This window comes from Pongo pygmaeus, chromosome 9, assembly GCF_028885625.2.
Source record: "Pongo pygmaeus isolate AG05252 chromosome 9, NHGRI_mPonPyg2-v2.0_pri, whole genome shotgun sequence".
Taxonomy (NCBI): Eukaryota; Metazoa; Chordata; class Mammalia; order Primates; family Hominidae; genus Pongo; species Pongo pygmaeus.
In genome coordinates this window covers 17160215-17173058 of record NC_072382.2, presented here as the reverse complement: position 1 = coordinate 17173058, position 12844 = coordinate 17160215, and the positions used below count along the sequence as shown (strand labels likewise).

At 36.1% G+C, this 12844-nt stretch overlaps 1 protein-coding gene across 1 annotated transcript; it reads right to left on the bottom strand.

Annotated features, from left to right (window-relative positions):
* Positions 1 to 2070: 2070 nt before the first annotated feature.
* LOC129008501 (olfactory receptor 10Q1) lies at positions 2071 to 3107 on the bottom strand. Its single transcript, XM_054440815.2, has one exon. It carries the CDS (start codon positions 3062 to 3064, stop codon positions 2105 to 2107), a length of 960 nt encoding a protein of 319 aa, XP_054296790.2. The 5' UTR covers positions 3065 to 3107; the 3' UTR covers positions 2071 to 2104.
* Positions 3108 to 12844: the final 9737 nt, after the last annotated feature.

The following is a 12844-nucleotide window of genomic DNA, read 5'->3' as shown; positions in this document are numbered from 1 at the left end:
CAGTGATTGTCCCCAGAATATGTAACACTTTATAGTTCTTTTTCTTATCATTGTGTGAAATCAGGTTAAAAATTAGGAGTTCCAAAAGCAATTTCAAAGGGAAAAAGAAGTACCCCCCCACCAAAATAGTCCTAATCTAGAAAAAATATAAAAAGTGGATCTGAACTATGATGATGGGAGGTTTGTATGCCAAATAAATCTACATGAACCTCAGATTCCTTCTAGAAATTATATTTCTGATTATAAGAGGAACACAATCTTATTTTGGAAATCAGGGAAAATTAATAAAGAGGAAAACTAGAAAATTCGTAATTCTACATCACAGATAACAACTGTTAACTTTTTGGTGTATTTCTATTCCTCATTATGCATGTATGTATTTTTATAAAATTGGGCTTTTATTGTAAATACAGGCTTGAATCTTGATTTTATTACTTATAGGTATAATGATAAACATTGCCCTTTATTACTAAATATTAATGATTTTAGTATGCTGTGTTTCTGTATCCAATATTGTTGGAAATTAGATTTTAATCACTTTTCATGTTATATATGTAAGAAACACTCTTATATTTTGTTTTGTTTGACATTCTGTTAATTTTCTGAGGTTATGTTTTTAGAATAAGAATTCCGAAATTAAAGAATAGAAACTTCATGGGTTTTGATAAATGTAACCACATAGGATTCAAAAAGGTTATAACAATTTCTTTTTCTTTCTTTTTTTTTTTTTTTTTTTTTTTTTGAGTTGGAGTCTTGCTCTGTTGCCAGGCTGGAGTGCTGTGGCATGATCTCAGCTCACTGCAACCTCCGACTCCCTGGTTCAAGCAGTTCTCCTGCCTCAGCCTCGCAAGTAGCTGGGATTACAGGCACATGCCACCACACCCAGATAATTTTTGTTTTTTTAGTAGAGACGGGGTTTCACTATGTTGGCCAGGATGGTCTCGAACTCCTGACTTCGTGATCCACCTGCCTTGGCCTCCCAAAGTGCTGGAATTACAGGCGCGAGCCACCATGCCCCACCAGGTTATAACAATTTCTTAGGTCAGTTTAATATCCACTGGCAGATATCTTCACTCTCTTCCTGTAGTTGCTAATTAAAATCAGCTTATGATCTGGATCCAGACCCTCACCTGATAGATTGCACCCTCCCTCAGCTGTTATGGGAGAGGTAACTGCTTGTAAGAACTATCCCTGGAGTCCTCTGGGCCTGGCTGTTCCTCAGGGTGTAAATGAGAAGGTTGAGCAGTGTGGTGTCCACTGTGAATACCATAAAGGAAAGTGGATTTTACCTGAGGGTTTATTTGGGGTTGGAACGCAACCCCATGTACATGAAGAGGTAACAGCCATTCTGCTGCAAAACTATGCTGAGGTAGGAGTAGTGCCATAGTAGTGCTACCTGCTCAGTGGATCTGTGAGCAGCAGCCCTCATGAAGGTGTAGGTCGTGAGGAAGGTGGAACAGCAAAGACTAGTGTGAGAGCCACCAGCACAGAGGGCTCATGCAGGCAGGGCTGGCATAGACCAGAGGTAATTCTCCATACCCTAGCAGGGCTGGTACATAGTAGGTGATTAGTCAATGAAAGAAAATTCCTAGCCCCTTTCTGGCATGAAGAAAATGAAAGCAACCAGTTGGCATGTATGGTGCAAAGGAAATTAATGCATTAAGTAAGCTATTGTTTGTCATATACTGATACCCAAAACAATAATAAAATGTGTTTATTTGAGCAAAATATGTCTTTATGAATATTCCTTACTTAAGGCAACTTTCACAGGGTAAATTACATCATCTCCCCAGGAGGCAGCATGTCTATCAGCCTTTATGCACAGTATGTATGGGGTGTTCCTAATATGGCAATTGACATAGGTGAGCTGCAAATCCTTAAAGTAGAGCTAAGTAAACTAGCATTCCTAGGCTGTAAGTTCTGTCCAAATTTTCATATCTTAGTCAAAGCACTTCAGAAAAATGAGCATGAATTGTGAACTTGGGGCAAATATGGCAAAAAAGAAACATTAAGTGCAAAGTGTGGGAAAATACTACAATTCTGTGTCATTTAGAGTTCTTTGACACAGCAACAGACAGACACCCAGCCCAGTGCCCCTAAGCCTTCAGTTGGCGTCAGAGGCTGCTTTACGGATAATGGCACTCCTCAGAGCACCTTTGACATCCTTGTTCCTAAGGGTGTAAATCAAAGGGTTGAGTAAGGGGGTGACAAAGGTGTAGACCAACGCGATTTGGCGGTCCTCATCCTCTGAGGTGCTGGACCGAGGACGCAGGTACACGAGGCTGCAGCAGCCATACTGCAGCAGAACGACGGTGAGGTGGGAGGAGCAGGTGGAGAAGGCCCGGCGGCGGCCCTCAGCAGAACGGATGCGCAGGATGGCACAGGTGATGAACACGTAGGAGACGCAGATGAGCAAGAAGGGGATGGTCAGCACGAGGATGCTCACGACATAGAGGACAGCCTGGTGCACGCGGATGTCAGCGCAGGCCAGGCGCAGGACGGGAGGCACATCGCAGAGGAAGTGGTTGATTTCCTGGTGGTGGCCGCAGAAGGGCAGGGTGAAGATTAAGGCGGTGAGCTGCAAGGAGAGGAAGAGGGCCAGGCCCAGGGCCCCACCCAGCATCTGCGTGCACAGCTCGTGGGTCATGATGAGGGTGTAGTGCAGCGGGTGGCAGATGGCCACATAGCGGTCATAGGCCATGATCGCCAAGAGGAAACAGTCCGTGCTGCCGAGGGTGACAAAGAAGAACATTTGGGCCCCACATCCAGCCAACGAAATGGGCTTCTGGGCCCCCAAAATGTTGGAAAGCATCAAGGGTACTACCACGGTGGTGTAGCAGATTTCCAGGAAAGACAGGTTGGACAGGAAGAAATACATTGGGGCGCGGAGGGTGCTGTGTGTGCACACCACCCAGATGATGGCTGTGTTGCCACAGAGGATCATCAAGTAGAGGAGGAGGAAGAGAAGGAAGAGAAGAACCTGGAATTCAGTGGCTGTGGTGAACACACGGAACACAAACTCAGTGGGGTCAGACTGGTTGAAGACAAGTTTCCCCACAGGCATGTCTTGTGCAAAAGAATAGGACGCACTGAGCTCTTCTTGGCTGAGTTGCTTTATTTCTTGAGTAAAAGCAGGAGTGTACAATTTTATTTGGAATTACCTATTTAGTAGCTGGTTTCCAATCACGGTGCATGGGAATGAATTCACGATAGAGGGTTTGGTATACTTTTCCTTGGAAATCTTCATGAATGGGATAGACAGTCATCTGCAGAAATTCCTGGGGACAAGACATGTAGACACCTGTAGATGTTCCTTGTGAAATATCTCCCCCCACCCCGATATTTTCAATCCAATTGATAAGACTTAATTATTTTGCTTGTATTTAATTACAGTGAAGAGTTGTATGGTTGCACATATTTTAAAATTAGATAAATGAATTCATCGTTTACTTTTTTCAGTAAGCACTTTCATTGAAATATAACACACATGTGGAGGAATTCACAAATCCTAAGTGTGAAGCTTGATTTGTTTATTTATTTTAACATCGTAAATACGCCAGTATAACCACTACAAAGATTAAGAAATAGAACGATTCCAGTGACCTACAAACATCCTTCATGTCTGTTCTCAGTCTTTATGCTTCACAAAAGTTACCACTTTTTTACTTTTATCATTACAGATTGATGTAACTATGTTTCAACTTATATATGAAATGCTAAAGCATGTACTGTATTGTAACTGGCTTCAACATTATGTCTGCAAAGGTTATTCTTGTTGTTCTGAATCAATCCTTTGTTCTTTCCATTGCTTTATGGCTATAAGTTATTCACTTTACCTTCAGTTATTTTGACTCCACATACAAGCAGGAAAACACCCTTTGTTACAATCTTTTCTGATATGTACTCTTCATATATTTCCTCTCTTTTGAACATTTTATCTAAATTTCCAACAGGAAGCTGAACTTTTGGACTCAAATAGATTCAAATGAAAGGGAAGTGAACAGAGTCAGGCTAAAATTTAAGTGGAGCTTCCTGAGATAAGAAAAGACAATGAGGAAACTAAAAATGCTATAGCACAATTGAATTATGCATTAACATAATCAAGAGAATAAGAAAGAGCTTTGCAAGCATCTGGGAAGTTAAAAATACCTATGAATTAAGCACTTCCAGGTTAGACTACAATTTTATTTTTAATACAAAAATTTAAGAGACAATACAAAATATCTACAGAATTTTAAGAAAAACAAATTGGGGTGAAAGAATTCTATACCAAAGCCTTAGTGACTAATGTTCAAAAGCAACAGAAGACTTTCTCAGATTTGGAAGGGCTCAGGAATTATTTCATTCTAAATATAATTTTAAAAATCCCTCAACAAAGACTATGAGTTGCTGCATGACTAATCAGAGTAATCAGAACATATACTTTAAGGTTGGGAAAGTTGTAATGTAAAATAATATGCTTTGGAAAAGCAAATAATAAAATATGTATTTAATATTAAATAGTGAAAATATTGTTAAGAGCAAAAAAGAATTGCTAAGGATAATTTTTAAAGATGTGCATAATATAAAATATGAAAACTAAAATAATTATGTATATTAAAACCACAATTTATATTATAGAAAAACTGATAGGGAGGGATGGGAGAAATGAAAGTATGCTAATTTCCTAAACCTATGTACAAAAAGACTCCATAAATATTTTATTTAGATGTGACTAGAGAAATCAGTCACAACCATATATATCCAAACACATATTTCAAATATATTTCTGAATAACAATCATCAATAGAATAAAAACCAGCATATCCACTCCAAATGATCAGAAGATTTTTAAAAAGTAAATATAGCATAGAGAACAAAAGAAACAAAGAAAAATGTGAGCAAGCTTACAAGATAAAATAGGTTAAAGTAAACCGAGAAAAGCAAATATTTATGAAAATAAATCTAAATGGGGTTTATGTTCTAGTAGAGACAGTCTCATATTCACAAATGAAAAAAGTTCAATCACGGATAAATATAGTGACATGGAAAGGCTAGCATCACTTTTGTTTGGCACTGTATTTTAGAACTTAACCAATGCAATAAAATTTAAAAAGACGCAGATTTGATTGTCTAACTGAAAACACAACAGAATAAATTGAAGAAGTTATGATGAATAAAATAGTCTTGATGGTGTTTAGTTCCAAATGAAATATAATAGAGAGTCTTTTAACTAATCTTCACTTAACTGATGTATCTGATGAGTCAATACTCCTCATTTTCTCTGTACAACATACTATATGCTAAACCTGACACTCTGAACACGGGAGATCTGAGCTTGTTCTCCACAGTATATAAACATTCCTGCACCCAAAAGTTGACTTGCATATACACAAATTGGTTGGATTTTGCATACCCTGCTTATATCATGTGCATTTATTTTTGTACTTATGTAATTTTATTAAATATTACAAAATCAAATAAAGTGTTATTGTGAATATAAATATATTTAATGAAAATTAATAATTAAATGCTTGAGAAATACTTGATAATTACAAGTTGCTAATAATTGCTGTGGAATAAGATGTGAGCCAGACCATTATAATAGGCTAGGAGGGAAAGTAATAACATTTTGAATAATTTTTTATATTCATATTTGATATGAGTCTAATTTTCACTTTATGTTAAAAAAGCTAAAACTGGAATTAATACATGATTCAGGCAAGAAAGCTTTTGACTTCAGGTAATACAAACTCAGTGTAAGGCTCTTGACTCTATATCAAAAGGTTGATGAATAAATGTCCATTTGTATGATTTAAATCAAAGTAAAATCATTAAGGTAATTATGTAATTTATGCTTTGAATCACACTGCATTCTTCCTTTCTTTTTTTGAATCAATGATTCTGTTAGAAAATGTCCTTCTCCCCAAAAACAACAAAAATTAATGAATGAATAAATGATAAATAACACACCAGTGAAGAAACAATAAATAACAAGTAGAATGATTTGAAGAAAACTACTAAATTTTGCACATATGTACCTGGGTGGAAAAACTCAATATTTTGAAGTTAATTGACTCTGAAATAATGTATTGAGTCCATGCAAATCCTCTCAAAATCCCTAGAAAAACAAGCTAGTAAAAATACAAAAAAAGTTGAAAAGAGTGAAACAACAGAGTGAAACTTGTATCACATGACATTAAGGTGTGTAACAAACAAGTTATAAAATGTTATATATTATCATAACATAAATCAAAATGGTACTTGTAGAGCACTAGAGATCCTGAATAATTGAATAGGAAGACTCACTAATAATGGCTAGCTGTTCTATTGCACTTATTGTGTCAGACATTATTCTATGCACTTTACATTTATTAACTCATTTCATAATGGCCCTCTATAAAAGGGTTTTTATAACTATTTTACAGATGAAGAAGTTGATGCACAGAGAAGTTAACTACCTTGCCCAAGATCACACAGATAGTAGATGTTGGAACAGGAATTTAAACATAAGTAGACTGGCTCCAGGGTCTCTTGCCTTCATCACTTTATTATAATATATTGTCACTATCTACTACGTTCATAAGTTTCATTATCTGTAAAATAGAAGTGAAAATACACTTGCCTACCTTCTCAGGTTGTTGTGAGACTTGAACAAATTATTCTGTGAAAGTACTTAGAACAGTCCCAGCACTGAGTACACATTCAGTGTGAAGTATATTAAATATTTTTACTATTTCAAATCAATTAGAAAGGATCAATTTCCTAATATGGCATTAGGACAACGAGGGAATCATTTTGGAAGTTAACTCCCTAATGCACAGACATTATGGATCCTTACAGAAAATTTATGAAGATTAAATGTTTCACCGGGCACGGTGGCTCATGCCTGTAATCCCAGCACTTTGGTAGGCCGAGGCGGGCAGATCACAAGGTCAAGAGATCGAGACCATCCAGGCCAACATGGTGAAACCCCGTCTCTACTAAAAATACAAAAATTAGCTGGGTGTGGTGGCACGCGCCTGTAATCCCAGCTACTCGGGAGTCTGAGGCAGGAGAATCACTTGAACCCGGGAGGTGGAGGTTGCAGTGAGCCGAGATCTGGCCACTGCACTCCAGCCTGGTGACAGAGCAGACTCCGTCTCAAAAAAAAAAAAAAAAAGTTTCAAAATTTATTTCTAATGGACTTAGGTTTCAAATATTTTTAAAAGTAAAAGAAAACTAGAAGAGAGTGTAGATGAAATGTTTTTCAGATTTCAGGGTAGATAAACATTTATAACTAAATGAGGAAAGGGCAGAGTACAAAAAAATGTTGATATTGAAACAATAAAAATGTTAAAGTTTTGTAGGCAAAAACACAATAAGCAAATTGAATAGCAAGTGACAATTCAGATAAAAAACCTATCAGAAAAACAAATAATGGAAATTCAAAAAAAAAAACATGCAAAAGCAAACAAATATATACAAATTAAGTTTTGTTAGTATTCAAATAAATATAAAATTAAACAAAATAGAATCCTGTTTTCTGTTTATCAACTAATAGCAATGGAAAAATGATAATTCCTTGTGTTATTAAAGTTGCAAGGAGAGATGTATTCCCAAATACGCTGGTGAAAGTATAAATTGCTATAAAAATTTGTGAAATACAATTTGGTAATATAGTGAAAGACTTGAAGAAATGCATACACTTTGATTCAGCAATATTGCTTTTACAAATTTATTCTTATAAACTAAACATGCTCATAAAATCATTGACAAGAATATTTGTCACCGTTTTCATTATAATGGTAAAAAATCATATCAACATAAATATCAATAATGGGAGAATGCTTAAATTCATTGTAGTCTATTAATTTTGTGGAACAGTGTGTAATTGTCTAAAAATGACATTGTGGAAAAATAAGTAGATTGGGAAGGTTTATAAAAAAGCAGATTATAAAACAACATTATATCATGATTTAATTAAAAAAATAATTATATCTATTCATAAAAAATAGAACCTACTTCAAAATATGAACAACGGGTATTGCTAGGTGAGTGGGATTGTGGATCTGTTTGCTTATGGCTTTCTGTTTTTACAAATTTTATAATGAGCATACACAAGTTTGCAATCATATAATAAATTAAAAGTCTACTTTTATCCTTTGGTATCTGAACTAGTGTCGGGAAGGAAGGATGGTAGTGTCAGTCACATGGATTTTGAAGTTAGATATGGGTGTGAAACCCAGTTTCTTCACTTACTAATTTAATTTTTGCATTACCACATTACTTGATGAGCCTTGGTTCCCTAATGCATAATTGAGGATATGAATATGGATCCTTATAAAAAATTTATGAAGGTTAAATGTTTCAAATATGTACTATTTCTGAGACATAGTTCCAATGAATGTACCTGCACTTCTGCCTCTTTTCTTGTAGTGATGTGTTTCTCTTGTGTATTTATTTACCCTTCAGTTCTTACCTTTTCCAGAGTGGAGAGTGAGGCTCCTCCTAGATCTCGCAGTTGCTCTGCTAGACCTTAAATAAGAAGAAGAGTAAGAGAGAAAAGGAAGAAGAACAAAATGGAAGTGAGATTTCAGTAGAAAAGTTGTAATTATATATCATCAAAAGCAAATCAGAGGCTGGGCATGGTGGCACACGCCTGTAATCCCGGCACTTTGGGAGGCTGAGGCGGGCAGATCACGAGGTCAGGAGATCGAGACCATACTTGCCAACATGGTGAAACCCCATCTCTACTAAAATACAAAAAAATTAGCTGGGCGTGGTGGTGCATGCCTGTAGTCCCAGCTACTCGGGAGGCTGAGGCAGGGGAATCGCTTGAACCCAGGAGGCGGAGGTTGCAGTAAGCCAAGATCGAGCCATTGCACTCCATTAGACTCCATCTAAACAAACAAAAAACAAAAAACAAACAAACAAAACAAATAAGATAGATTTTGACCCAGAAAGGCATTTAAAAATGATTCTATCTTACTAAGACATGAACATCAAATGATCAATATTGTACGGAAATGGGAGCAGCCAATATTTGGTGAAAAACATAAGCTGCCAATAAAGTAAAACATGTAGCATTGGGAGAGCTCAATATCTGCTAAAATATCACAGTGGAGTGGTTGCAAGGAAAAATCAGCGCACATGTTCAATGTGAGGCTACAACCTATTAAAAACCAAACACATCAGAATTTATACTTACAAATTAGTGTTTTCCTTTCCAGTGGTCACTTTCAAAGGCTTTGGACTTTAATGATTTTACCTTATTCAAACAATTTCTGGAGCTCCTTTGGGAATTATTTTCAAGGTCCCTATATATTTTCTTGCATATTATCAGTTGTGACATATATTCACACTTGGATGACACATTTGCTTTTTTCTTAGTAGCAAGACATTTGATATGCAGTGAGATGAAATACAGTGAAGTAACTGGGTAGTTATATTCTGCACTCTGGAGTTTGATCAAAATAGAAATTGGTGAGAATTGGTGATTGTGCGGTAGAAACACACATTTCCTCCCAGTTTTTCATGAAATGTAATAATAAGTATTATCATTATTTTTAGGTTAATCATTCCAGATGTGTGATACAATCTTTATATACATTTCCATCTTATTGAAGTATTTAACTAGAATTAATTGATTCTGTCATGCAATTTCAACTCTGTTGGCCATTCATCTTGAAGTAACCTGTCCATTGGCATGAATGGAATATATGACATTTTTATTTATTTCAAAATTTTTATCTGGCAAATGAGTGAGGGGTTGGTGGCACCTGAAAGTTCTTAATAGAAATCTTTCCTGGACCCATTCTTTATTTAATTTCTAAAAGATCTCTGTGCATATATACTACATTTCCTTTTTCTATTCATCTGTTGATGGACACATGGGTTAATTCCATTTCTTGGATACTGTGAATAATGCTGCAATGAACACAGGGGTACAGATATCTTTTGGAATTCTGATTTCATTTCCTTTGGATATATACCAGGTAGTGGAATTGCTGGATCATATGGTAGTTCTATTTTAATATTTTGAGGAATCTCCATACTATTTTGCTTTTGTTGAATTAAAAAATAATAAAAGAGCTCTGTGCAAATAAATTTCTGTCTTCTGGATCTGCATCACCCTATAGTATGACATGAGACATTCAAAATTTTATCACCTAAAAGTCCATGCAAATATATAAGCAGTATTTAGTATTCTCATTATTCTGTTACCCTCCCCAAAGTTGTCAGAGAACTTTCCAACCTTGCCATCCTCACCATCCACAGAATTCACTGATTTCTGGGTGCCCTTATTGCTTCCCTGGCAGCTTATGCTTAAAACAATGAACTCCCGGCAATGCCTGTTTGATAAAAATTTCAATCAGGGTTATATTTGGGCTCCATAAAGTCAAGGATATCTGTCTTGTTTACCACTGTATTCTCATCATATTTGAACTAATTTGAAGTTAAATCTTTTAAACTTTCTTTCAAAGCCAATTTCAGTGGCTCTTTCTATAACCCAATTAGGCTATTTAATTGTTTTAGCCCCACACAAATTGGGGTTTTTCTCAGTCCAGTCTTTATATTTTTGTTTACTACATGCAACAAAGAAGAACCTAGGTGGGATGGATTCTTCCCACCTGTTTATCAACTGATAAACAGTTGATAGGAAGCACAGCAGTTAAGCAATTGATACACTTGTTGAACCAATAAGTTTGATAATATTGAGAAACTCATCTAGGTAGCAGTTATCTCTCAGTGGCTGATGGGCAGTATTGCAATGTGTAATCTATGTGTACTACTAATACATAAACATTTACATAGAAAACTGAAGCACTTTTGAAAATGTCAGGGAGCCATGGAACCATAGAAAAGCCCAGTCAAATGTGTTAAATGCATGCTCATTTAGAAAAAATATATAAAATAGAAACTCTATATCTTTAAGGGAACTCAAGACACACTTAGTTCTATCCCCTTATATGTTTCATGCAAAAGCTCAGGCTTACCAAGATTAAGCCTTGTCCAAAAGCATGTGCTACGTATAGGCATACCTGAGGCCAGATTTCAGATTCTATTGTATTAGTTAGCAGAGAGTGGAGCACATAGATGTGCCTTCAATATATCCTTTTCATCTACATTGAGCTTAGTTAAAAGCATGCAAACAGCTATGCAGAAAGGGCACATTAGTATGATTCTGGCTGCATAGCGGAAACACATGCCCAAGGTTAGTCTAGTGCTATGCACACAAGTAAGGGAGACAATGCCATTTGTAGAATAATTTAATAACTCCTCGATATTTTTCTTACCCAAGTTATTTTCTCTAATGGCACTCACTGCTGTGCCATTCCTAGTTAATCACACATTTAGGAGACATTTGATCTCTCAACAAGAATGTGAGTCCTGGATTTGTCATTTACTGGTTTTAGAACTATGGATGAAATTATGAATCTCCATGAATCTCAGGTTTATAATATCGACAGAGAGTATACTATAGTTACCCTACAGTGTTATTGAGAGGATTAACAGTAAGGCTCATTAAGTGCACTGCCTGATTTCAAGTAGGTATTTTTTTTTATCATTCTCCTTATTGCACTCACAGCCTTATGTTTATTAACCAGTTTTCAGTTCCTTGCCATGATCTGTCTTGCTCTGAGGACTCTGCATCATCTACCCCTTCACCTTGGACATTGTTCTCTTCCATGCTTCTACTCTTCCTTCAGAGCTCAGTTCAAGTGTCATCTTTCCCTGATCTTCATCTTTCCTCATCTCAGTGATAGGTGCTTCTTCTATGAACTTCCAGAAAACCCTCTCCTCATCTTGACTCCACAGCCACTGTACCTTATTAATAAATTAATCAAGCAGGCAAATATTGAGTATTTGTTAGGAGCTCAAGTCTTGGGCTCAGCTATGTGGAAGAAGTTAAGAGAATAATGAGGCATGATTAGCAATTTCAGCTTTGCAAGAGAACACAATGCATAAGAGAATTTAAACATTCTCTGAGGAGCTCATTTCTAAATTGTGTTCCTTAGAACAGAAATTTTTCATGATGCCCCAGAAATAAAAGTCTTTGAGTCGAATCTGAAAACATTCACACTTTTTCTCAGATATTAACAATGCAATTAGCACAATGTTTTGTGAAGTCCTGATGTAAAGCAACCAGCCTAATTTTACCTGAAGAAATTCCCAGCTCCATTTCACCATAGAATACATTTTTTTTGTCACATAACACCAGGAAGCTGCTTATGATTTAATGATGTTGCTTGAAAAAAATGAGTTCCATGCCATGTTCTTTAGGATTGTCCGACAGAAAGAACACTGATAGAAAAGGCAAAATACTTGAATTCCATCCTTGCTTTACGTTTATTAGGCATGCGATGCTGGGAAATGCAACCATTTTTCAGAGTTCCCTTTTCTGTATCTGTAAAAGTGGATAGTAATACTTACTCTGATAATTCATTTGTTGTCCACAAAAATTCAATATTGATGTATATGAACCAGTTACAAAGCATTATAAAATGTGTGTTTTTATTATTATTTTTAGAAAAAAAGTCAAAATCAAACTAATAAAAATGTCTTTTAGGGTGTTTCCTTACCGCTTTGAAATTTGCTTCATTCCATCAGCCACCTAACCAAATTCACTTATGAGCTGGTTAACATTTTGCTGACGTGCTAAGAATTCCTGCTATAGATGATGAAAGAAGCTCTCCCAGAGAGATTCTGTCTATCTTCTTACGGGGAATAATGGAATGAGGGTCCATGAGTTTCATGTTGTCAGCATTTCCTGGAAATGACAAGCAGACAGTATATGATACCCTCATAGTATTTGGATGACAATGGGGAAGTTTCATTTGTATGCTGATATTCAGGAGAAGAATCACATCTTTGAAATTTG

Coding starts and splice junctions, on each gene's coding strand:
- LOC129008501 (XM_054440815.2), bottom strand. CDS start 3,064: ATGCCTGTGGGGAAACTTGTCTTCAACCAGTCTGACCCCACTGAGTTT.